Source organism: Camelus bactrianus, chromosome 6 (assembly GCF_048773025.1).
Source record: "Camelus bactrianus isolate YW-2024 breed Bactrian camel chromosome 6, ASM4877302v1, whole genome shotgun sequence".
NCBI lineage: Eukaryota > Metazoa > Chordata > Mammalia > Artiodactyla > Camelidae > Camelus > Camelus bactrianus.
This window is the reverse complement of record NC_133544.1, coordinates 53,584,433-53,612,212: the sequence shown is the minus strand read 5'-3', so window position 1 is coordinate 53,612,212 and position 27,780 is coordinate 53,584,433. Positions and strand designations below refer to the sequence as shown.

Here is a 27,780-nt window from a genome sequence, read left to right as displayed (position 1 = left end):
TAGAAGTGGTAAATTGTTAGCCTTTGTTGGGCTTTTAAAATTAATATCTTAATTTTTGCTTTGTTAAGACTTTATAAAGAACGATTAAGTCAGGTGGATGCAAAACTACAAGAAGTCATAGCTGGAAAAGCACCAGAATATTTGGAACCACTGGCAACTTTACAAGAAAATATGCAAATTCGTACAAAGGTAGCAGGTAGGAAAGTGAAACATCTTTTCCATATAGTAGAATATGAACTCTTCACTAGACTTAAAAGGTGTTTTTCAAGTGAGTGGTTGTTGTTAATGGAAGTACGGATATATTTACATTGACCAGAGCTTTTCATTATCAGTCAGCCCACATTATTTATTAAATGCCTCAGTGCTTTTATCTGTTGCTGTGGGGGGTTAAAAAAAAAAAATGCCCTCAAAATTGCTCACAGTGTTTTTGAGAAGATACCTCCATGTGTGAAACACTTAGAATCCATGCTATTTTCATTAAGGGATACTGTTACTATCACAGTTTAATTTCCTGTTAAATATATTAAGGTTCAAATTAAGTCCTCTTAGCATTTTTCAGCTATAAGAGTGGTAAGTATTTTTTATTTGTAAAACTATTTTTTTGAATGTTTGATCAGGATATTATAGAACAGGGAATTAGTCTTCAAACTTACAACTTAGTGATAAGTTAATTTTGGTAAGTCTGATGACTCATTTGTGGCTTTGAATAAATGAAGATGTACTACGTACGTATAGTTAAATTTCAGTCTGTTATGTAATACCTAAGGCATTATTGATAATAGATTCTTTTTGTACTAAATTCAAATTTTGTTCTTGAGTGCTTAATATTAAGTATATAGATGATGTGATACTTAATCTGCTATCTTTGCATCTTGGCTTAGCACACCCTTTTAAAAGTAGACATATTCTTAATTTTACTTGGCATTCTGAAAGAACTGAGTGAGACTTACTGGCTGTTTAGGAAATATTACTTTATTACTTGAGTCAATTATTCACATTTCTACTTGGTGGCCTCCTTTACTTTTTGATTGTATAAGAGTAGTGGGTATGAGTGTGTTGCTAATAGCATAGTTCCAGATATCTGTCCCTTGCCTTTTCTATACAAGACAGAATTGTATTTCTAGGGGCAGTTTTGGCATAGAGTTAAGTATATACTTCTGGACCTCTTTCTTTGCCGTTTTTGTGATGGCATATTTGAATGGTCACATTGCCTATTTTATGCTGTTGTCCTTATACCTCTAGGTTAAACTCTCTTGAGCGTCCATCCCCTAGGTAAAGCCCTGTCAGGAGCGCTCAAACATCATATCAGTTTATACATTTTGTTAAATTAGTTTATATATTTAATCCTCTTGGAAGCTTTGGAATCTGAAAATAAGTAGTAGTTGGAAAACAGTAGTTTTGCTGATTATAGTATCCAGGTGTTACTTTGAGTTTATATGATTAATGACACTGGGGTTTATTGGCTCTGTTTCCATTATGAGTCCTGAGAGATTGTTTTTCATAGGTAGAGTTTTATTTTCATTTTAATCATTCTCTATCAAACATTTAGGAGTATTCTTCAGAAAAATAGGTTAAGAACTAAAAGTTGCAGTGTAGCTTCTGTCTGGCTCTTAAACTCTTAGTATTCTAGTCTTCTCTGATATTTATTTTAACTGAGCCTTTTTATTTTTAGTTTTTAAAGGTTAAGTTAGACTCACTTGCCAATTTCTTCTTGGTTCATCTTATAAAATAGTTAGGACAGAATTCCTGTAGGGAAGTGATAATGAAAATCCTTATTGCTGATATAATCAGAGTAATTGTGTTTGGTTGCAGGAATCTATAGAGAGCTCTGCTTAGAATCTGTAAAGAACAAATATGAATGTGAAATTCAAGCTTCTCGCCAGCATTGTGAGGTACTGTTATTTTGCTTAACTTTTAAGCTGATTTCAACTCTTCAAGTCTTCTGAGTGCAGCAGTTAAAAAAGTAAATAAAATAAGTGAAACAAAATTAAATAGTACTTCAGCTCAGCACTTGTGTGATTTTTTTTTTTTTTATTTTATACAGTTGCACTGGAAGCTGTATTGGAAAATAGGACACAAAGAAGGGACCATAGAAAAGAAATAAATGATATAATTTTAGAAGTTTTGCAACTATTACCTTAAAAAGACTTTGTAATGATTATGTCATCTGGCATCACTGAAAATAGTGTAATTAATATGATATTCAAGGCTCAAAAAATGTATATCTGGTAGTACAATTAGAATGTTGGGCCATATTAATTTCTTGATTTCTAGATCTGTTTCCACATCCTAGGATGAAAATCTCTGCAGGATAAAAACAGATTCTATATATTCTGTTTTGAATAGTATTTAAAAAACATAGTGCTGATTTTGTAGATAACTTTTCATGAAACTTAGACAAGATTATAAATACACTAGTGAGAAATAAGAGGATAAGTTCTATGATGATTCTTATCTTACTTTAATATATCTTTATAAATCATTAAAATACTGAAAGTAGATAGGTATAAACATGGTGGAGCTTGTTGTTTCATTTTCTTGATTATAACTGAGATGAAACATCTTCTGGTGGTTATTGGCTGCTTGGAATTTCTTTCCTAAGAAGTGCCTGTTCATATCTTTTGCCTTTATGTTGGGCTTTAAGTCTTTTCCTCAATGACTGTAGAGGTTCTTTTTATGTTCTGGATTAAAATGCATTGCTGGTTGTATGCTTTGCACATATTTTTATCCAGGCAATGTGGTATCTTTTCACTCTTTTTGATGACTTTATGAACAAAATTTTACATTTTAATGTAGTTGAATTTATCATCTTTCCTTTATGATATATGCTTTTTGTGTGTTCCCCACTTTGAGGAAGAACAATGTACTGTATTTAAATTTGAAAGTTTGCTTTTTAACATTTAGATTGGTAAACTACCTTTACTTGTAACTACTTTTGATTAAACTATCTTTAATTTTTAATTGCTAAACTACCAATTAATTTTTATGTGTGGTTAAAGAATGGGTCTAATTTTACTTTTTTGCATATGGATAGATAATCTCAACACTACTTATTACACACGTCATTGTTTTCCACTAATCAGCAATTCCATCTCTTTTTATATCAAATATCCGCATATGTGCTGGCTTGCTTCTAGCTTTTCTCATTTGTTCTCTTGGTCTGTTTGGCTCTTTCTGCACAGTGTTATAGGTTTTTTTTTACAGCTTTCCATCTAGTAAGTCTTATTAACTCAATAGCCTAATAATTTTGCCTTATTCTTTTTCTTCTTACAGTTGTTATTGTTAAAAAATTTTTTGTTGTTCGGTAACAACTTTAAAAAAATTACTTTTTATTTTCTGCTGCCACACAGAAAAATAATTTTGTACATTGATATATCCAACCTTATCTACCTCTCTTAATTCTAATAATTTAATTACAGATTCTTAGATTGTCCATGTGGATAGTAGTGTCCCTTGTAAATAATGGCAACATATTTCTTCCTTTCTCATCTACTCTGATTTGTTTTACTTGTCTTAATGGCACTGATAGAACCTCTAGTACTTCTTGGAATAGTAGCAGTGAAAGCAGGTCATTACTGTGTTCTTGATTTTAAGGGAATGCTTCTAAGTTTTCTAATAAGTGTGGTATTCACTGTTTGGTTCTGATAAACATTGTTTTTATCAAGTTAAAATTTATTTCTTATTTTCTGAGAATTTTTCCATAAATATTGACTTTATTAAACACTTTGCCTGCATCTATTGCATTAGTCATTTTTTTGCACTTATGTGAATGTAGTGACTTAGATTATTAATGTATTTTCTAATGTTAAACTATCGTTGGATTCCTGGAATGATTTTTCTTGTGCCTACCAGATTCAATTTGCTAATATTTGTTTAGAAGCTTTGTTTCTATGTTAATAAGTGAGATTTAATTTTTAATTCTTATACTGTCTTTGATTTCAGGATTCATAAAATAAGTTAGGAATATTCATTTTTTTCTTTTCCATAAAAGTATATATTTAAGATTGCAATCATCAGGTCCATGAATGCTTAGTACATACTGCCTGTATGCTACATTTTTAAAAACAATCTCATAGTAAAGCTGAGAGAAAGTACAAAATAACTTTTTTGGTGAACATGAGAATCAGTTGGCAACATGATGCCCCATAACCCTTGAATACTGTAATGAATATTTCAAACAAATGAGGGATGTTCTCTTACATAACCACACTCCCATCAAGTCTTCAAAATCAGGAAATGTACATTGTTGTTACTACCATCTAATCCTCAGAGCCCATTTAAGTTTCAGCAGTAGTCACAATAGCACTCTTTAAAGCAAAGAGATCCAGCTCAGAATCACATGTTGTCTTTGTCATTGCATCTGGTTCTCATGTCTTTTTAGTCTCCTTCAATGTGAAACAATACCTCAGTCTTCCCTTGACTTTGATGATCTTTGCATTTTTGAAAATTTCAGGCCAGTTATATTTTAGAATGTTCCTCAATTTTGAATTGGTCTGCTGTTTCTTCATGATTGGGGTTAAGTTTTGCTTCTTTGATAGGAGTGCCACAGCAGTGATGCTATGTTCCTATTGAATTCTAACAGGCAGTGCCCAATTTTGGTATGTACCATTGTTGGTGATATACACTGATCACTCGATTTAAGTGTTGTCTTCAAGGTTTCTCTAAGTAAACTTACTTTTTGTCATTGTGATAAATAAGTATTTAGAGGAGAAGTACTTTGAAACTGCAAATATCTCATTCCTCATAACACTATCTATCTATCTATCTGTCTATTTATTTATTTGTATATATATATGTAAGTATATACATTGTTTCCTCTTTTTTTTTTTATTTTTGGTCGGCTTCATCTTTCAATTACTAAACGAGATGAGTCAGAATTTCTCTCTGTGATGGTGGATTTATTAATAACCTCCTTTTATTTATTTATTTTATTTTAGTTACTAGTTTTCTTTTTTATTACCTAAGAAAACCCATATACTATTCCTTTCAGAATAGTTAAGTCATTAACCATTTGAGATCTAGGGGCCAAAAGTGCTAATGATGAGATGCCCCACAATGTATGTCCACTGTCACAGATTTCTTTGATCAAAAAGGTTGGTACTGTCCCAAAGACACTGAATGCTTATGATTCCAGAGTGCCCCGTTGAAGCTTATCTCTCATGGAATTTCTTTTATCTTTTTCCTTTTTTTTTTCTTTTTTCTCTCTCTCCATTCCTTCCTCCCTTCCTCCCTCCCTCCCTCCCTCCCTCCCTCCTACCCTCCTACCCACATCCTATTTCTTTCTCTTTTTTAAATTGAGATAAGGATACTTAACATCAGATCTACCCTCTTAACAAATTTTAAGTATGTAATACAGTATTGTTAACTATAGGCATACTGTTGTACAATAGATCTCTAGAACTTAACCGTCATGTGTAACTGAAACTTTATACACATTAAATAGCAAGTCCCTATCTTCCCTTCCCTGTAGCTCCTGGCAACCACTGTTCTGCTCTCTGCTTCTGTGTGTTTGACTAGTTTATATACCTCATCAATTTGGTATGCAATATTTGTCCTTACGTGACTGGCTTATTTCACTTAGCATAATATTCTCAAGGTATATCCATGCTGTGATACGGCAGGATTTACTTCTTTTTTAAAATTGTGTGTATATATCATATTTCCTTGTCCATCCATCCTTCAGTGTATATTTAGGTTGTTGTTGCACTTGTTGGCTATTGTGAATAATTCTGCAATGAACAAAGGAGTGCAGATATCTTTTTGAGATCCTGATTTCAGTTCTTTTGGGTATTTACTCAGAAGTAGGATTGCTGGATCATATGATAATACTATTATAAATATTTTTGAGGAACATCCATTACCTCCATTCTGTTTTTCACAGTAACCACACCATTTTACATTCCCAAGAACTATGCTCAAGGGTTCCAATTTCTCCATATCCTCACCAACAGTTACTATCTTTTGTTTTTTGATAATAGCCATCCTAACAGGTGTTAAGTGATATCTCATTGTAATTTTAATTTGCATTTTTCTTATGATTAGTGATGGTGAGCATCTTTCCATGTACCTGTCAGCCATCTGTATGTCTTTTTTGGAGAAATGTCTATTCAAGTCTTCTGTCCATTTTTTAATTGAGTTCCTTATATATTTTATATAACTCCTTAACAGGAGGATATTAACCCCTTATCACATGTATGGTTTGTAAATATTTTCTCCCATTCTGGTAGTGTGCCTTTTTACTCTAGTTGTTCCTTTGATATGCAGAAACCTTTTATTTTGATATAATGCCACTTACCTTTTTGGGTTTTTTTTTGGAGCGGGGAGGTAATCAGGTTCATCTATTTATTTACTACTTTTAGTGGAGTGACTGGGGATTGAACCCAGGACCTCGTGCATGCTAGGCATGCACTCTACCACTGAGCTATCCCCTCCCCTCTTTTTGGGTTTTTCTGTCTGTGCCTTTGGTGTCATATCCAGGAAATCATTCCCAAGACTAATGTGACAAAACTTATCTTCTGTATTTTCTTCTAGTAATTTTACAGTTTCAGGTCTTGCATTTAAATGCTTAACCAACTTTGCATTGATTTTTGTGTATGATGTAAGATAAGGGTCAAATTTTAGTCTTTTGCATGTGGCTTTCCAGTTCTCCCAAAACCGTTTGTTGAAGATCTATTCTTTCCCTATTATGTATTCTTGGCACCTTTGTCGATGATCAGCTGACCACATAGGCATGGGTTTATTTCAGGTCTGTGTATTCCGTTCCATTGGTCTAAATGTTTATGCTCATACCATATTGTTGTAATTACTGTAGCTTTATAATATGTTTTAAAATTAGGAAATGTGAGGCCTCTAGCTTTGTTCTTCTTTCTCTAGATTGTTTTGGCTCTTTGGGGTCCTTTGTGTTTCCATATGAATTTTAGAGTTTTTAAAAATTTCTGTAAAAAAAAAAGTCATTGGAGTTCTGTTAGAAATTACATTGAATTTGTGGATTGCTTTGGGTAGTATGGACATTTTAACAATATTAAGTCTTCCAATTCATGAACATGGGCTCTCTTTCCATTTGTGTTTTCCTTAATTTCTTTCACCAACATTTTATAGTTGTCAGTATATAAGTCTTTCACTTTAGTTTGTTCCTAAGTATTCTATTATTTTTGATGCTTTTGTAAATGGGATTTTTAGTTTACCATGTCTCCTTGCATTTCTATCAGTTTTTGCTTTATATTGAGGCTATAATATCAGACTCACACATTTTAGAATTTTTATATTTTTAGTAAATATAGTATTTTTCCTTTTTTTATACACTTCTATTTCTGTAACAGTGATTTTTGCCTTAAAATCTATTTCTTCTGATAATTGAAACAGCTACCCTAGTTTTATTTGGTCTGGTGTTTGCCTGATAAAAGGTTTTTTTCATCCTTTTTTCCCTCCCAACTTTTTTTCTGGCCTCATATTTTAGGTGTATTACTTGTAAATAGCATATGCCTTGATTTAAAATAAAATCTGTTTTAACAATCGCTGTGTTTTAACTGGTAAATTTAGTACAATTATATTGATGGTGATTATTTTGATATTTAATTCCAACCTATTTTGTGTTTTCAGTGTTTTGCTTTATCCTTTTTTATTCATTCCTGACCTTTTTGGGAGGTATGTGGGATTTACTGGGTTTTGCAATTACATCATATTAATTTTTATTTTATTGATTACCCCTATATCGTACATTTCTGTGTTTTAATGATTACCTTAAATTTTCAGCATGCATGCCTACATTAGTAGAATCTAAATATTAATAACTCTGTCCTCATCCTTGGAACTCCTATGAAGGACCTTAGAACTCTAACTCCAGTTACTCCCTCCCAAATTGGAAGTTAGATGTGTTCACTATTTTAGTTCCATGTTGTTTTTTATACTTCAGATGAGACATTATTTTGATCTTGTAGATTTGGTTCTTTTTAGGTTAATCCACTTTTACTAGTTTCTTGTTCACTGGCTTTGAGTTGCAGCCCTCCCTTGCAGGTGTATTTTTCGCTTCTTGAAGAACATCCTAGGCATTTCTTCACTGAGAGTCTCTTAATGGAAAGCTCAGCTTTTATTTGTTCAAAAATAGTTCTATTTGTAAAAATTCTGGAACTGGAATATCTGGTTTAGGGGGATATAACATTGTAACATAACAAGTATTTCCTCTTAATGTTTTTAGGATCTAACTTTCCTCAGTCTGTGCTAGAAGTCTATAGTCATTTGTAGGTAACTTTTTCTTCTCCTCACTGGCTATTGTAAGCTCTTTTCCTTATTGGTCTTCAGTTTTTCTACTTTGTGTCTCCACAGAGATTATTTTTCTCTCCTGATTTGGATTTGTGCTTTCTGAATCTCAGAATATGTTTTCTATTAATTCTGGAAATTTCTCAGCTGTTATCTTTTCTGGTATCTCTTCTTCTTCTATTTTCTCTACTTCTGTCTTCTGGAACTCTAATTAGTCAAATGTAAGTCCTCATTCTGTCTTTCATATCACTTAATAATTAATTCATATTTTTTATTCAATAAATTAGTGTCCGATGTTCTTCAGAGCCTAATTCTGCTTTTTTTCATTTCTGCCAAACCTCACAGCTTATTTCCCTATTTCATGATTCTGGAGGCTTTCTTGGTAGGAATTCTGTGAGCCTTGGACAGAGGATGTAGCTCTTCAGATAGTATCTGCTTTTATTTCGGCTGAGTTGTTTCAGCCAGACATCCTGCTGTGCCACCAGCACATGACTGCTTTCGCTTTTGTCTTGGGATTTTCTGAAAGATGCAGGGTCTGTATTTGAATCTCAAATATGTAGAGATGAGGCTTGAGATGACATGTTTTCAGGGGAAACTTTTTCTCACTTATTGCCTAGGCTGAGACAGATAGCTTTCCCTCAGGTGGATTGTTTCTGGTCTGCCTTTTCACTGAAGATGGTAACCCTCCAGGGTTGTGCAAGGATCCCAGTTCCCCCCACGAACCTTCTGTTTTAACCACATTGCCACTAAAAACTGTGCCTCTCCATTCAGTAACCAGCAAATACCCTCAAGAAAACCACAGCTTCAACATCAGGTTAGCATGCTGGTTTCTAGCTCCTTCTTTATTTTTGGTCCTTAGGTATATCTCTTATTTTCTCAAGAGATGATCTCAATACAAAGATGTTTGGTATTTTATCTAGAATATCTGTCTAAGTGTGTTGGGAGTTTTATTTTGTTTTGTTTTGTTTTGTGGATAAGTAGTCCACTATATTGCCATAAATAAAAGTCAACAAGATATCTTCAAGTACTGTTTTTACAGTTACAGACAATTATATGAATATTCTTTCTCGTCCAAAAGTTTTCAACTTTGAAAGTTCTCCTTCCTCCATAGAGATGCTAAATATTTACCTAAATTTCTTCTGGTCGAGTTAAATGGCTTGATGTTTTGTATGTTTAATATATAATTAATGTTATAAATAATCTGTTTAATTATATACTTAATCTGAAGATACTTCACCCATTCAGGGGCATTTTAGATAGGAAATAAACAGTGAAAGGGAACTTATATTTAGAGTGTTACATGTTTTATGTTCATGCTCTCATTTTAACCCTTACGACAATTTTATAGAATAGGAATTATCTTGATTTTATGAATGAGTTAACTGAGGCTCAGAGAGGTTAAGTAATTTGCTTGGGGCTTGGGGGTGGTCACATAATTAAACAGAACCAGGACTGAAATCCTTTGATCTTTCTAGTTACTCATGTGGTTTACCATTCAGTCTGAACTTTGTTATTCTGGGCTTTGTATCTGCTTATTCCTTAGATCTGCATTTGACTCATATAGAAATAACCTGAGAGGCCAGGGAAGTGGGAAGAAGGAAGACACACTGCCAGTTGTCAGAGTAAAGGTTTGACTAGTGGCAGATAGAAAGGAGGGGCCACGACCAGACGCTAGACAGGTTCACACAGGTGTGCACACAGAGAGTGCCAGAAACCACAGAGACAATCAAGGCAGCAGATAGTTTGTATCAAATTAAGGAAGGAAATCAATTTTATAGAGTACAACAGTGTGCCAGACACTGAGATGGGTGGAGATGCTTTATTTAGGTTATCTCAGTTAAGCCTTCCCACAGAGCTGGAAATGAGTATTAAGATGTGACAGCAGGCAGTAGCGAGGCCTCAGTCAGGCCCCTGGGGTTCAGATTCCAGTTCTTGAGAAGACTGGTGAGAGAGCTTCACAGCTCTGATCTTTGGTTGTCTAGTCATTTAATTTTTTTTTTCCTGATTATAACATTAAAAAGTATCAATTGAGAAAACTTGAGAAATAAGTCTAAAGAAGGAAATAAAAGCAACCATGATCTACTAAGCAGAGGTAATCACTGTTAATAAGTGTGCAGAGGTTTGTAGAACTGTTTTTCACATACTTGGTATGACTCTGTATATAGTATTTTGTATCCTAACTTCTTTATAAGCAGCATTTCATGGACATTTCCTTATGGCTCTTAATCTTTTTTTTAGGATCATTTTGTGTTCTTTTAAAATTTATTTTTAAAATTTAAAACATTTTTTCTTTCAATTTTATTGAGGTATAATTGATATATAGTGCTGTATAAGTTTAAGGTGTACAGCATAATGGTTTACGTGCATCATGTCATAATCATTAAGTTTAGTACATAGCCATCATCTCATATAGCTACAAAATTAAAGAAACAGAAAAAAATTTTTTTCCTTGTGATAACTGTTAGGGTTTACTCCCTTAACAACTTTCATATATAACATACAAGAGTGTTAATTATATTAATAATGTTGTACATTGCATTACATCCTCAGTACTTCCTTATCTTACAACTGGAAGTTTGTACCTTTTGAATGCTTTCATCGAGGTTCCCCTCCCTAAATATTCTTCCCTCCCTCCGTCCCTCCCTCCTTTCATTCTTATTTTGTACTTTTTAAGAGCATATTCAAATTTCTCTTTAATCCTTCTACTGAATATTTTATTTTAATTTTACATTTAATTTCCAAGAGCTCTAATGTCCTGTGATTGCTCATTTTTTATGTTTTTTTATAACTCCTGTTCTTTTCTCATGGATATAATCTCTTGCCTCTGTGGATATTAAATAGAGTAGTTGCTTTGAAATTTTTTTCTGTGTCTTCACTTGTCTCTGTTTCCTTATACTTATTTTTATTTGTTTTTCTCTATGCCTTTTGTTTTGATGCTTTTTGCAAATAACTAGGCACCTTTGGCCATCATTCCTATTTCAGAGTGAGTCAGTAAAATCTGCCTGTGTGCAGAGCTTGTCAGCTGCTGACCTCTGGAAGTTTTCTTCTCACTGGCGAGCCTAGCACGATAAGGAGGGCTTTCTCTCTCTAGGGTTTTCTATGTACTTTGCCTAGACGGCCCATCCAGACCCTCCTTCATTTCTTCCTAGATTTGGAAGTATGACTTTTCAGAATACTCCCCCCTCCCTGACATTCTTTTTTTACAAAGCACACACTTGTGTGTAATGTACATAGTGCAGATTTGGGGTTCTGTCTCAGTTTAGTTAATGTGTTCAGATATTATGGCATGACAATGGTGCCCCTTCCTTTGTTTGATAACTGCAAGTGTGGTTTGTTGATTTATTTTGCACATTTTTTGTGTGTATTTCATTATGTTTTAGGGGAAGAAAGAGTTTATGATCTGGGTTAATTTGAAATCTTATCCTAGAAGTTTTTCCCTACTTTGTGAATTCTGAATTGTTAGTGTATGGATGTACAATAATTTATGTAGGCAATACTCTATTTTTGGATTTTACTTTGTTCCTCATTTTATGCATTGCACGTATGGCTATTGTGAGCATCCTTTTACATACAATTTTAGCTGAGGTTGTTATTTCCTTAGGATGGAATCCTAAGTGTAATTACTGGATCAAAGGATACAGTCATTAAGGTCCTTAATACTTGTTTCTAAATTACTTTCTAAAGTGCTGTTGGTTTATATTCTCAGCATCAGTAGACATTGTTTATTATAGTTAAAAAAAAGAATAACTTTGCAGGTGAAAAGTAATATCACATAATGTACATTTTAATTTGCATTTGTGTTTTCTTTTTCTCTCTATCTCTCTTTTTGGCCTATTTTTGGCAGTGAGTATGGACAGTATTTAGATTTTTCTTACTGATTTATCCATGCTTGTTTAATGACATCTAATGATTACTAAGCCTTTATCATGTTGCAAATATTTGTATTGCCTTTCTTTTACTTTTGATTGCTTTTTAATGTATTTTTAATTTTTATACGCATAACTAATCTTTTAAAATGGATTAAACCCTTCTAATTTTTGTGCTTTGAAAGGCTTCCTTCATCCCAGCATCAAAGAGTCACCATCCTTCCTTTAGCTCTTTTAGATTTCCTTTTATGAGTTTAACTTTTTAGTCCATTAATGTTTTTGTATAACATGAGGTAAAGAACATGAGTTTTTTCTCTATACAGTTAAACTCATTTTTCTGTTGTTATTATTGTCATCAGATTTCCAAATGATTTGAAAAGTCACCTTTTACATAAAATTTTCAATAACCAGGGTCTTTCTTGGCTTTTAAATTTTATTCTGCTTATCTTTTTAGTCCAGTGCAGCACACTTTAAAAAAAAAAACGATTCTAGCTTTTTAATATGTTTTACTCTCTGGTGATGTTAGTCCTTTAAAATCTCCCAGGACTCCAGTCCTGAGGGAAGTTGGAAGCCGTGAGGTGCCTAAGTCAGGGAACTGCCAAAGGGGAGTTTGTTCTGAACACAGGCCAGAGGGACACCAGGACAAACGTGGAACCTTGGAGCCGCTTTCCTGGAGCTCCTTGAAGTTGCCTTGAGGAGAACCAGCATAGATGTCAGCCTGGGAGAGGGCTCAGTGAGCAGGTTCACTAAGCATAGGTGGGGTGATTGGAGGGGCGTGGGATAAAGTGTAACTAGTAGGACTTTAAAAAATCTAAATTATCAATTGACTATAGAAACCTCTTCAGGCACCACAGCAAGGGAGCTTGGAGGCCTCTTTCTTTTCCATGTGTCTTCTAGCTGCTTCATTATGACTTTCTTTCCTTCTCGGGGAAGGCTGTTAGGGGTTGGGGATAAGGGAGAGAAGAAAAATGAAGTAAGAATGAGAGTAGACTGAAGGCACTTCCATTTGTCTACTTTAAAGTACACCTATAATATCTTTAGAGGCACTTTCAAAGCTTCAGACATTTCAGTCCACATTTCATTGTGGTGATCTTTCTTTCTTTTTTTTAATTATCAAGAATGGTAGATTTATTTTAGAATTTCTGCTTGGCTTAGGGCAAATTTATCAATAGAAAGAGAAGGCACCAGTTACATTTTTATATTCTTAATAGCAAAACTTTATCTCATTCTTGCTCTGTATCCAGAGTCATCTTTGGTTGGAGACTGTGGCTGTGTTCATAGCTGTCACACGATCTTGACCGTGGCTGCAGCCTGTTCTCCCGTTTTCTCTGCTGTGTAACATTTCCCAATTCTTGTGTACAGTGTGGATAAGGCTACAATATTCTGTAAGACTTTACCAAAGGCAGGGGAATAAGTAAAAGGAAGTTAGCATAAAGAGTAGCGTGCAACGGTGTAATTTTTCACATGAGACCTGGTTTTAGTCGTCTTTAGCTTTGCTTTCTCTCTGGCTTCTGGATTGCCTCAAGTTAACAAAAGCCATCTTTTCTCTGCAACTCAGGAGATCCTTCAAGCATGTGTAGACTCGAAGTCAAACCCAAAAGAGAGGACTTCATGATTGATGCTGGGAATGCTGAAAATGGGCATGGCTTGTACCTTCCACAAGAAATCATACCTAACTGTATTCTAATAGCCTCCCTGAGATAGTCATATCTAGCTGTATCCCAATAGGCTAATATTCTGACCAGAGATAAGCATGTGGTGGGTGGGTGGGAATCTGTCATAGATTTTTATAAAATAAATCTATAATTATACTGCTGTGTAATTTTATGGCTTTTAAAATAAGAGGTACAGTGTTTTATAATTTAAAAAACAGTGGGATAGAACCACTAGACCTGGGTTCTTTTCTAATTTGCTAGTAAACAGTCATTTTTTTAGCAAGTCACTCAATCTTTCTATAGTTTTGTTGAAAGAGTTGGATATAATTAGTCTGTAATATTATGATTTTTGGCTATAACTGAATTATGATAATAAAAGTTATACCTGAATTTTTCTTTTGATGATATATTAGTTTGTTTTAATGTATCTGAGATATTAATGAGGAATAAAGGCCTGATTATTGTTCTGATGAGAAAAAATGATCCATTTTATAATGATACACTTTATAGGACAGTCTCTGCACTTATGGTGACAGGTGGGACCTGCTTTTATTTAAAAGGGGCCACAGGGGTGGAGGGGAGCTATAGCTCAGTGGTGGAGGGCATGCTTAGTATGCATGAGGTCTTGTGTTTGATTCCCAGTACCTCCAGCAGAAGGAAAAAAAATAAAGCTACAAAAAAATAAATAAAAGGAGCCATGGGAGCTTACTGTGAGTTTTTTTTTTAATAAAGTAAATTTTCATCTCTTTAGTACATATAAATTTAGATGTTCTTAAAACAATTTAATTGTATGTAGTTCTGTCTGTATCTAGATTCTGTATTTCTAGTTCATTCATATATTTGATATGTTATCTTTAAAATTTTTAAGTTGAAATTAAACAAAAGCACCATGTGTTAAAGTACTTTTAGAGTGAGTTATTTGGTACTCTTAGTTACCATAGACCAATTTTTTCTTTCTACTTAGGTGTAATCTATTTTTTTTTTCCAGAGTGAAAAGCTTTTGTTATATGATACAGTCCAGAGTGAACTAGAGGAGAAGATCAGAAGGCTTGAAGAAGACAGGCACAGCATCGACATTACCTCAGGTGACGGGGTGCTGTGACTGGTGTTTGTGACACCTCGCCTTTAGTTTACTGCCGTCTTGTAATGTCTCGTCCCCTATGCAAGTGTTAATGTAAATGAAGTGCCCTAACTGGGGTGGGGGGGACTGCTGAAGAATTTGCTCTGATTGTGATTGTTGCTTTGTGATTTGAACTCACACTTCAGAAAGACGTAGGAAATGAAAAAGAACAAAATAGAAGTGTGACAGGAACTATAGGCAGAAGAATAGGAAACTACAAGAATAATGAGCTATTGTTATAAGAATAGAATTGGAAGACAGCTATAGTATATGTTCTTTCCTCTAAGTCTGGAAAGATTACCATGTGGAAGAAGGAACTGAAACCTTTTCTGTTTGGTACCACACAGACTAGGACAAATGGATGGACATTACAGGGAGGAAGATTCTTGTCTCAATGAAAAGAAATACTGATTAATTCTTAGATCAGTCCAAAGTGAAACTGGCTTTTTCAGAGGTACCGTGGAAAGGCTTTGTACATTGGATGGAAGATTTACTGGGTTATCCTGTGGTTCTTGCATATGTATTATTTTCCTTGTTATAAATTCTGTTTCTCCAGTATGGAGTAGGCAGAGTGGACAAGCTGAGCTCTAATGCCACTGCTCCATTACTTACTAGTCGGGTAACCACGGGTGACAGTCACTTCAGCTTTTCTTAAATCAGTCTCCTCATGTAATTGAAGTAATGAGAATGTAGAGGTAGCTTTAAGGGTTAGTTGAGACAATTCATATGATGTATATTTAACAATGTACCTGACATATGTTCATCAGTTATGAGTCATTAAGTCCCAAGTTGATTTTTACTCTGATAAAGGCAGAGGAAAATTCATAAATATATAGCTGCTCTTGAAATATATATAGTCATGCATATACAGTATATAAACATAGCCACCAATGAAGTTTTGCTACCATGAAATTATGTAGTCTTTTTACCCTCCTTTAATATCTAGAAATCTGTAATACTTAATTTTTATTTCCTTGCCAGAGCTGTGGAATGATGAGCTTCAGTCAAGAAAAAAGAGGAAGGATCCTTTCAGTCCTGACAAAAAGAAGCCGGTTGTTGTTTCAGATATCCTTTCCCAAATTTTCTGGGGTTTTTTGGGTTGTTTTGTTTTAATGTACATTTTTGAGTTGTGCATATCTTTGTAACTTTTATTAGTATACATTGTCTTTATTTGCATGATCCTGTAATAAGCAAAAGATGATTTATGGAACTGATTGAAGGCAGAAGAATATAGTAGAGATTAAGAGGGGTAGGGGAGGAGTAGAAATTTAGTCACAATCTCAGTTTTGAAGATTAATATGGCTTTATAGTTCATGAGGGCTTCGATATGAAATAGCTGTTTATTGTATAGTGTGATTGCTAAATTGTCATATGTACTTTTTTTTTTAATAGATTTTATTCTTTTAGAGCAGTTTCAGGTTCACAGCAGAATTGAGCAGAAAATACAGAGTTCGCACAAAGCCCTCCCCACTCTCACATATATATTTTTAACGTTTTTACTGTTTCTCAAATTGGAGTGTCTTTATATTAAATTAATATGTGCATTCAATCTTGGCATTCCCTATGATACTCTCCCTGGACCCCTACCTTCCCCCTCACCCTCAAAATAATGATTAGGTTGGTGGTTTATCTTACTATCAATGTTACCACAGGATTAAGAGAAAATGGTTATAGCATCTGAAATTCTCAAATGTATGTATCCTGGTACTAAGGTTCCTGAAGAATAATTTGAAGTCAGAATTCAGCATGTTGCAGGGTTATGTTCAGAAGTCATTGTTCCATTCTCTGAAAATCAGAAGTTTGGAAATATAATTCTAAATGTGAAATTCCTACAACTAAATTGGCCTTGACTTTTCAACGTCCATATATAGTTTATATGCTGCAAGATCTTGATATTCTTGAAGACTGGACAACAATCAGGAAGGTATGATTAAAGAGTAATGGAATACAAGTATTTTTCATAGTTTCCTTTTTAAGATTCTATAATTTTTCACTAATACATCAAAATATGGTTATTGTTAATATGCTTACTTTGCACAGTCTCTCTAAGGCAGTTAATACAAATACAGATAACAATGGATTATGAGAGAATTTTAAGAGACATGTTAGGTGTTTGACTATTTTTTCCTGCGATAGTGTAATTAATAATTTCTGCAAAAGTACAGAAAATTATTCGGATTGCCCCAAATGATAACAAATTTCCATTTGGTGCTTAGTTCTTAGCCTGGTACTGGCTCACAGAAGGCACTCAGTAAATGTTTGCTGAATGAACGAAAGTGAATAGTTGAACCTTTATTATATATCTTGCATTCTGTTATTAAACATTCAAGACTTAAAGGATTTTCTGTGCTTGTTTGAAAGTGGAGACTTGTCTTCCTATTAAATTTTTCCATCTTCAGAAGCTTCTTAGTTGAGAATTAGAGATTATTTCAGGTATTGATAACACCTTAGGGAGAAATTGTTATTCTTTTTATGTATTCTCTGTGGTCTTAGACATTACCAATTTATTCAAGCAGCTGCAGATTGTATTTCTCTGTGTTTATTATTAAGCTTATCAGTACTGTTGAATATATTAAGTAGATTCCAAAATATACTTTGCCTTTGAACTCAGACATCTTTCTTCTCCCCCTTTTTTTTTTAAATTTTTTATTAAGGCGATGGCTACCCTGGGTCCACACAGGGTGAAAACAGAACGTAAGTCATTTAGTCTGAATTTAGAAATCTCCTCTATGGAGACTTGTTAGGTCATCAGCATACGAAAGAGCTCCCCATCAGTGGTTTCACTTCATCAGTGAACCCTAGAATTAGGAGGAATTCTCTTGGAGTCTTTGCCTCATGTAAAAGTTTCAAGATTTCTGAATGGGATGTATTTCTTCTTTCAGTGTTTCAGCTCCATTACAATTGCTAATAATGTCAGTAATTTAAAAGGTGTTTAATTTTTTTTTATGGGCTCAGCAATTCTATGGGGGTGGTGTTTAGAGTCCATGGATTGCCTTCAGGAAGCCTACGAATCCTCCGGAATCGTGAGCAGCATTTCTTCTGTGCCTCTGTTTTCTAGGAGAGAGATCAGAGTGGTGGCTGTGGAGTTCACCAAGAAAATTTAGGCACCTCTAAGATTTACACATTCTGATATGCCTTAGTAAAATCCATAGCAAATGATACCTTTGCAGTTGTTTGTGGAAGTCTGAAATCACTGCCAAAGTAGTCGTGGGCATTCTTGTCTAGGATAACTTTCTCTATTTCTTCCTCCTTTCACTATATATGAGATTTCCTAATCCTTCTAAAGACAATGAAGCTAGAATTTTTAAAAAACATGTTTTAAATACTAAAAGGAGTCACATTCCAACAGATAAATCTGTTTTCTAAAAGAGATCGATTTCTATTTTATATTTAACCCAAAGATTCTTCTAAACTTTATATGATGTAAGGAAATTAGCAATATTGTACTAAACTACTTCCCTTCGGAATTAACTGAAAGGGTAACAACCTAACTTCTGTATATTCCGAACCCTTTTGAGTCATGGGGCCCTTTAAGAGTATCTCTACACTGTTGAGTGGGTCTCCTCCTGCACCCTGTTATCTTTAGCGTGTGTCCTGTCTGTTTTCTTCGTGGCACTTACCGCAGTCTGTCATTTTATTGATTGTTTACATGTTTATCTGTCTCCTGACAGAACTGTAAGCTCCACAAAGGTCAGAAACATCTTTCTTTTGGTCACAGTGCTCAGAAGATATTTGTCGAATGAATGAATGAGTTAATACTTATTATTATTAACACCTTCTACATACCAGGCACTCTTTGAGGCTCTGGGGATACAATGGTGCAAGAGACGGACCTCCTGGAACTTCCGTGGGGGAAGCAGAATAATATATATGTAAATAAATAATTAACAAGATAATGACCTATTATAGTAATTGCTATGAGAAAAATATAAGTCTGTGATGAAGATTAACTGAGGGCTGGGTAGGGTGGTTGGGGAAGACATTCCTGAGGTGGTGGTGATGTAATAAGGGAGAGGTACCTGTTTTATGGTTTGCTTTTGATGGGGTGCTTCCAGAAAGAACATTTTTTTCTCTGCATGAGGTTATCTGATTAATGCCAAACCATTTCTAGGGTTTAAAAGTGGAAGTTCTACTTGGGACGTTTCCTTTTTAGAATCAAAGGCCTGGTTAACTCTTGGAATATATTATACTCTGCTCCTTTGGAAGTATCAGCTGCAGGGGAGAAAATATGAAAAATACAACTTTCAGTGTAAATATGGTAATTCATATTTTAAATCTTAAGATCGGCACTAGTGATTGGTAATGTACCTGCTTCTCCTTTTTGCCCTTGTTTAGTTAATTGATTTATTCTATATTGTTAAGCTTTATTATTTAGCTATATTATAAACTTAATGAAGTATGTAAAAAAGTAAGAAATTAAATTCTCTTATTTTTATTAGATTTAGGTATTTTTAGTGTTTTTTTCACATATGTGCATGGATTGGTTTTAATACTTAGTGTTCTGCAGTTTTGTTCTTCTGACAATGTCTTATTAATATAACAGTTTTTGAACTGATCCCTTTAGCACCTGTGAAACTGGAAAAACACCTGCACAGTGCTAGATCTGAAGAGGGAAGATTATATTATGATGGTGAATGGTATATACGTGGACAGACAATATGTATTGACAAAAAAGATGAATGTCCTACAAGGTAAAAAGCCTTTATCATTTCATTGCTGCTCAATATTAGTGTTTACTGCATTGTTGTCAGTAAATATTTTCTTCTTCTGCAGTACATTCATAATGCGTTATTAATTGCTTGTGGATTCTTTTTTTTCTCTTGGCATATGATTTGATTAGCATGTTTGCACAGCAATATTAATATTATACACCAGTTACTTATTAAGTTCACAGACACAAGCATTAACACAAATAGAAATGTTGGAATTACTTAGCCAGGTAAGAGATCCCGTTTGTTCCTTCTTATCATAGATGACTTTGTTACGATTCTATGATTATGACCTTTAAACCAGACTGTTACGTACTTGACAGTGTGCTTCCACAGTGTGGCTCTATTAATCCTTAGCTTTTTTGGTATACTACATTATTTTGGGTAAAAAAAATTATATTAATTAGAGTGGGAAAGGAATGGAAAATTATGAAAACTTAGAGTAGTGGTAATTAAAGTATAACATGAAAACTGAGGGTTGTCTTTTAAACAACTCAATCTAGGCTTAAATAAAATGTATGTAATTATTTATGGGGCCTTCTAAGTTTTATCTGCTATGTCTTTTGGAAAATATTAATACCCTTCACTGCTTTAATTCCTTCCATAGTTTAGGATTTAATTCTCAGAGTAGTAATCTATAGTAAGAAAATAATCTTTTTCTAGGTGTCAGTAATAAATAAAGTGTTTGCATTTAGTATAGAATATTCATTTTCCAAATACAGTGGTATTAATTGGATTGTAATTTTATCTTTAAGTTTATAGGATACCAGTAGCACTGTGTATAGAACTTTTCTCTTAGCTCAGTGAATTAGTTACTAGGTTATATATGATACCCCTGGATTCTTTGCTTTATCTTCCTGCTTTTGAGACATTTTACTAGTGACTACTTAGTATAAATGTGGAGATGAAATAGAATAAAAGAGGATTAAACACAAATCTATTTTTAGAAAGATTTCTATGTAAAGATTAGAGGGGTCAAAAAAAACCAAACAAAAACCCAACCCAAACATACAAGTACCACACGTGCTTGACACTGCGAATTAGGATTGGTATTTGAAAGATTTCCTACAGCCAAGGCTGATAGGAGTTGGATGTGTAATACTATGTATGGAGTGGTTTTAGCTCCACTCTCTTCTTTTGGAGTTGGGGTCAGAATGGAGTTAGTGTCAATGTTCTTTTAGTCAATTTTACTAACTCTATTAGTAAGACAAGAAGGGAGTTTTTTAAGTGTTGCTGAATGTGATATTTTTGACAGCATGCCCTGCTGATAGTCAGCATTCTTGTAGATGTCAGTTAACATACCTGAATCTACTGTTGTAGTCCAGCTATTGTGATTTTATAGCTAGTGCTCTAAAATGAGTGGAGGAGGCATGTTGTAATTCATTCATTCATTTTTTTTCCTTTTTAGTGCCATAATTACAACAATTAACCATGATGAAGTTTGGTTTAAGAGGCCTGATGGAAGCAAATCTAAGCTTTACATTTCACAGCTACAGAAAGGAAAATATTCAATTAAACATTCGTAATCATGATTTAAGTGTTATCTAAATCTACCTTATTAGTGTTACCAAGTATAATGTGCCATGGGAATAAAAAAACATATTCAGTAACTTAATATTCTCATCAAATCTTGAGAGACTGTGTATTTGTAGGTAGTACTCTAAGTAGACCTCATGTTGTTATGTTATTAAAAGAGACAGTAATAAACGTTTAATCATAATCATTACATTTATTTGCCTTTTAGGTCTAATGACCAATAGGTATATATGGTAAGGGTTTCTTACTAAACTTTGTTCTTTGGTTTTTATGTAAATCTGTCTTCTCTTTAGTGAACTATGTTGCTAAATGGCTACATTTATCTGCAGTTTTCTTGATTTTCAGTATCTGTCATTGATCATGCATTTGTAAATAAGCCTGATAAAATGTTTCCTGTAAATGGTTTATATTAGTACATAAGTGTTAAATCAGAATTGAACTTTCAGCATATATACGTGAGTATATATAGGTGGCATCGTCAGCTTGTTTAGAACTGATGGCCTTACTTTACAATCTTGTTTTACCCAAAAATCAAGCTATTGCGTTTGAAAGCTAAAAGGAGCACTTTTGTAGGCTAGCAGCTTTCCTTCTCCTCTCCTTGATTGTATGGTGGTGACCTATTTTTACAAATTACACTTCATGTTGATTAGTAAAACTCGTGTCAAGAAATAACATGCTTCTACCCATGTTTCTTGTGAACCTTTAGAAGGCAGGTATTCATGCCTGGTGTTTATGATGCAGGATATAAGTGGTGAACCGTAACTGACAGTATTGTGGTGCTTGCTGTATATGTCTGATCTTTTGAAACAGATTTTTAGTAAGCATTTTCCAGAGGTAAAACTAGATTCTTATCCTAATTTTATTCCTAGGGCAAAATAGACAGGGATGATCCCCTTGAATCTGTTCCCAAATTAATATTTTTATCTTTGGTGTTTCTACACTTTAAGGCCACTTGGTGCAATTTAGAAAGTATTGGCCTCTCTTCCCCTAGTCACATTCAAAATTAACTTCTAAAACCTCAGGAACAGTACAAAGACTCAAAGCCCTCAATATGGCAGCGCAGTTGGCTGTGGAATATATTAGGGTACAACCAAATCAGGTATTCCTGGTGGTCTTGTGCACTTTAATTTCTGTTATATTGAGACAAGGATGAGGAAGAGATCTACTTTTTAACACTTAGGGCAGTAATATCTGCATTATTCCGTTTGTTTTCTTACTATTTTGCCTCTGCAAACATCTTTCTGTACAGATCACTACTTCACAGTTGCCAAATGTTAAAATATTTGACTTCTGAAATTTGTTATCAAAGTTGCATACTTTGTTCTGTTTCTAATTAACCTTAGCAAATGTACATAGTGTCATAATCCAATAGTATTTGACAGTACTTAATGTATACAATGTTTCATAAGCATTTTTAATCAGATTTGTATTTTTAAATTTAGTATATAATAAAAAGATGTGGTTGAGTGTCATTTGTAGTGTCTTGAATTATTGTACATAAGTTCTTTTATTATTTATAACTTGTCTACTTCTAAGAAGGATTTGAGCCAACTTGCATTGGCATGGAATGTTGGAGTGTTGAACAAATGTTTCTGCTTCCCTGTACCACAGTTCACCCTCTCTTGGGGTGTATTTAGATATTTAAGATATCTAAGTTACACTTAATTTAAAATATGCATATATGTTATCTTAATAAAAATATACTGTATAAGTTCTGAAATTCTAAATAGAAAGTCTTTATCTTAAAAACTATGGTTTAGTACATTTACTTTTAAAACCTCAATATTTATATCGTAGGTAACTATTCCATAATACGGATACTGATTCAGGTAAGCTTATACTTGTCTTTGATTAAAATACTATAAAATACATTTCATTATTGGCAGTTTGCCATTAGACTTCTGGCCGGAAGGTTTGGTTTAGGGGAATTGTTAGGACCTGCAGCATGCGATATAGCAGCTGCTGCTGTTATGTCTATGGTCAGCCTCTGTCTTGGGGTCAGTGTGTGGGCCTTTCCGTCACAGCTCCCAGTAGCTCCTGTTTAGTCTATCCCTTCTCACCATTTCCCTTTAAAAGAATTTAATCATCACGAATCCAATTCATCACTAATAATTATTAACAAACACTAATGTGCAGTCCTCATTCTGTCCCTTTTCCTCACTGGACACTGAGGACTTTTCATTGCAACCTTCCTCTGTAAAAGTTGTCTCGATATATGTGTTACTCAGAACTCAAACACCACTGACAGAATCATGTACAATCTTAAATAATTGATAATTATTTAAAAAGTACAGGGACGTCTGTTATTTCTTTGTTTTTGTGCAGTTTTTTTTTTTTAAGAAATCTTATTTATTTATTATGTTTGGGAGGAGGAGGGGGAGGTAATTTGGTTTATTTTATTTATTTTAATGGGGGTATTGTGGACTGAACCCAGGACCTTGTGCATGCTAAGCATGTGCTCTGCCGCTGAGCTATACCTCCCCCGGCCCCCCACCCCTCCGTTGTGTGTTATTTCTGATTTTGTTTCTGGATTCAATAAGTCCAGTACACTAAAACTGAACTAGAATGAATTTATAAGATAAGGAAAATGCATGTAGGATGAATGAATATACCAGTTAGGATTTATGTATCTCTTGCCAAGTTGGAATATAAACTATTTTAATTGCTAAAGATAAGGAAATCGAAAATATTTTTAAAAGGACATGAACGCTCAGAATGGGGTTAGGGAATAAGCATGTTCCTTGCATTGTCCTAATGGATGCACTACAGGAAATGGGCCTGCTGTGTCAGGTGACATTAACTGGGACAACTTCCCTCATTGATCATTGTGGCCCAGAGTCTTGCCCTTAACATCAGACCCAGAAACTTACACTTTATCCACATGCCTTGTTATGGGCTGAACTGTACCCTCTCCTCCTCCCAAATTTATATGTTAAAGCCATCACTCCCATTACCTCAGAATGTATTTGGAGGTAGGCCCTTTAAAGAAATGATGAAGTTAAAATGAGTGTTGGGGTGGGCCCTACTCCAGTCTGACTGATGTTCTCATGATAGGAGGAAACTTGGACCCAGAAATTTGGACAGCAGACACGTGCGCACAGGAAAGACCATGCAAAGACACTGGGACGGCTACGATCTGCAGGCCAAGGAGAGAGGCTTCAGAAGAAACTCAACCTGCCAACTCCTCGATCCAGGACTTCTGGCCTCCAGAACCATAAGAAAATTAATTTCTCCTGTTGAAGCCATCCAGTCTGTAATAGTTTGTTATGGCGGCCCTAGCAAACTGATAACATGCCCCATGTTGACAGCTCTGGGAAAGTTAGACCGACCAACTCACAATGGATTGAAGTGACAGCCAAGTGTCAGTTTAATTGTTTACTTGGGAAGTATAACTGAGAAGGAGACCTGACTCCTCAAGTCAACTGGTAAACATATTCTTTCCTTCTAGGAAAATCTGTGAAAGCAAACTTGGAATCAGAAAATTTCTTTGTTTAGTTGAAACCTCAGGTAGTCACCAGCCCTCTCGTGAGGTAGCCCCTTCCTGGTATTGTGCTGGATACAGGTAGATAGGCCTGTGGAGGACAACATGGAAAGCTGGAGACATGAGAGATGGACAGGTGGTTCTTGACATTTAACTTCCTGCTTCCAGCTGACCCACATCCACCTGCACCCCAGTCTTCCTCATGTTACATGGGCCTTCTAATAAAGACCCCCTTTTCTAATTTTTTTTTTTGGAGCTGGTTTCTGACTCTTACAACATTTATCACAAACACTAGGGCTTCAAATTCTATTGATTTCCATCTTAAAAATCATAATAAACTTTTATGATTTCACCACCAATTCAAGGAATAAAAAGGTATCGGGAGAATTGCACATGTTCGTGTGAGAAAGAGAAAAGCAGTCCCTGGCCACTGGGAACGGCCTGGCCCTTAGTGCTGCGCCCTGGTGTTCTGCTGAACGTAAACAACCTCGCAGACACCAGCATCACACAAGGCCACTCTGTGTCCGTGATGAAAGGAGACAAAAAATCAAGACCCTGTTCCCCCTTGTAACCTTGTCTAAGTATAGACAAAACCAGGGTCAGCCTGCCAACCACAAAATCCAACCCCCACCCCCATCCCCATCCTGGCTAATATGAACGGCTGCTGCTTCTGCTTTATCAATGCCAGCTTTGGCCTTATTTCATTCCTACTGCTTTATAAGTAAGATTTATTGAGATGCCCAACCATGGAAGTGCCCCAGCTTCCTGACAGTATCCTATCCAGAGCAAAGCCCCACGTCTGTGAACCCAACCTCAAATCTCCTATTACAAGCCCAAATCCAATAAGTCCTTTCTTACACCTTCAGTCTCAGACACCCACAGCTCCCTGTGGCGTGTGTGCTCCCTCACTGCAGTGAGCAGAAAACCCAACATGTTCACTACTGCTGTGTTCCTGGTGACCTTTGGCTGCAGGGCACTGACCCATGGAAACTTTAAAACTGTTTTGCTTGATAAATTGGGAGTTTGGGATTTGCAGATACTAGCTACTATATATAAAACAGATAGATGACAACTTTATACTGTATAGCATGTGGAACTATATTCAGTATCTTGTAGTAGCCTATAATAAGAATATGAAAATGAATATATGTATGTGTATGTATGACTGAAGCATTATGCTGTACACCAGAAATTGACACAACATCGTAAACTGACTATACTTCAATAAAAAAACAAAAAACTGTTTTGCTTGAAGACTTTCTCATTAGATTTAGCCAAAAGATACTTAGGTATATTCTGACAGTGTTCTGGGAGCTCCCAGTGTATGATTATAGTTACAACGACTGATAAACACTGTAGGCGTTTTCAGTTACATTGTAGAAGAATCATAAAAGACAAGGCACGACGAAAGGCATTTCATGGAAGACACTTGTACTGCCATCTAAGTTAGATAGCACAAACCAGAAAATAATGTTAGTATTTTAACTGCATTCACCAGGGGACTGTCTCCTGGAAATGTAAAAGCTGTACTACAATTGTATTTTGATTAAAACCTGAAGGTGGCAGTAAATTCCTACAAGACGGAGGTGCTTAGTTTGGAATTTGTATTTTTTCTTCTAATTATTCAAAATCATATAGTGAGACTGCAGTTGTATTTAATTCTATTGCAGACTAATTAAGGGATATTCAGGAAGAAGAGAAAGTTCTAAACAAGCATTATATTGTTATTACTGTTTACTGACTGAAAAGAATTTGCCATGTAAAAAGGCTTAGGAACATTGCAAGGGATTATATGCTTTAGAGTTCCTATAGAAACAAAGTGTGAAACTAAACAAAAGGAGACAGAACTTTTCATACAGATCAAGGTGCTCTGAAGGGATGTGGTAGTAAACAGTTTGATTTGTCTATTAATTTAATAACCCTGTTGTAGGCTTTTGTCCCCTACTTCCGCAATTTTATCCTCAACATTCTTGAAACAGCTTTGTATGCTTGTGTTTTACCCAATGACCTACTTATAATCAATAGAACCTCTAGACTATTTTTAATCAAGAATGGCCTGATAATTTAATAAAGAAAATTTACAAATAGCAAATTAGTAAGTATTAACTCATATTGAAAAATGAATTACTTCACTGATCTTTTATATAAAGATCCAGAACTAGATTGTTTCATATTTCTTTCTCCTAGGGAATAAACATTGTCATTGGTACATTGAGTTTTACCCAAAGTTAGAGTGGGAAGCATAGGATTTCTATGATCTTTCTAGATTAACGTTAAAATAAACAGGTACTGTGTGTATTAGTGTGTAAATACACAAAATAAACAAGTTAATTTTTTTGAGTAAGATAAATGATAATGACATTTTAAATATCTTCAAATACCATGCTGACACAGGAATAATGATCAGTTTAGAAATTATTAATATGGAAGATCTGAACTTTAAGGTATTATTTAATCTAATTTTATTAACTATTTTAAACTATTCAACTATTTTTAAGGTTGTAGTATAGAAATAAATGACTTTATTAATCACAGTGAATGTAACTTTAATTTTCATACTCCCATAGAATTTATTTTTATTATTTTTTATGGGCATTGTGCCCAGTCAAATTTTTACATGAAGAATGAAAGAGGTTAGTCATGGGTTTATTTTTGACCAGGGAAAACTGTAAAGTTAGAAGCACAGACATCTGACATATTTATTCCTGAAATATTGATAACTGTTCATAATACAAAATTTCCAAAATATCATTTTTAACATAACAATTATTCTCAGTAATTACAAACAAATAGTCCATGTCATTTTCAAATAGTGTTTAGATTTGTTTTTAATATTTGAAAACTCATAATAAAAAAGTCTTAGCTGTAGATTCCATATGAATTAGAGCTACTTTAGCTTATGTGCTTGAATTCCGTCTTGTCAGTTGGAGAACATAATAGTAAATATAACTATAACTCCTTATATGTGATCACCAGCTTAAAATGGGGTTGTATACTAATAAAGCCAACATTACTAATTATTTGTAATTATTGACTATAGTGGTGGTTAATAATGGTTGCCAGCAGAGGGCGCTTTGAGGTTTCTCTGTTAGAATTCCAAGACATTGGCAGCCCGAGTCTAGACTATTTGTCTTCAAACTGTTTTCCTAAGAGTAAA

The 27,780-nt window shown here is 34.5% G+C and overlaps 1 protein-coding gene across 11 annotated transcripts in view; it reads left to right on the top strand.

Annotated features, from left to right (window-relative positions):
- The window catches only part of BRMS1L (BRMS1 like transcriptional repressor), a 33,165-nt gene extending 7,299 nt beyond the window's left edge, over nucleotides 1-25,866 (top strand). For 7 of the 11 annotated variants that reach the window (XM_074365634.1, XM_045504313.2, XM_045504317.2 and 4 more), the window contains 9 exons: nucleotides 69-196; nucleotides 1,813-1,892; nucleotides 14,766-14,862; nucleotides 15,879-15,962; nucleotides 16,757-16,821; nucleotides 17,552-17,591; nucleotides 19,051-19,155; nucleotides 19,462-19,588; nucleotides 21,015-22,614. In XM_074365634.1, the coding sequence (XP_074221735.1) occupies nucleotides 69-196; nucleotides 1,813-1,892; nucleotides 14,766-14,862; nucleotides 15,879-15,962; nucleotides 16,757-16,821; nucleotides 17,552-17,591; nucleotides 19,051-19,155; nucleotides 19,462-19,588; nucleotides 21,015-21,132 (844 nt within the window). In that variant the 3' untranslated portion in view covers nucleotides 21,133-22,614. Of the gene's footprint in view, nucleotides 1-68; nucleotides 197-1,812; nucleotides 1,893-14,765; nucleotides 14,863-15,878; nucleotides 15,963-16,756; nucleotides 16,822-17,551; nucleotides 17,592-19,050; nucleotides 19,156-19,461; nucleotides 19,589-21,014; nucleotides 22,615-22,939 lie in introns of those variants that run through there. The other 4 variants (XM_010967046.3, XM_074365635.1, XM_074365636.1 and 1 more) reach the window with 3 other exon arrangements.
- The last annotated feature ends 1,914 nt before the right edge of the window (nucleotides 25,867-27,780 follow it).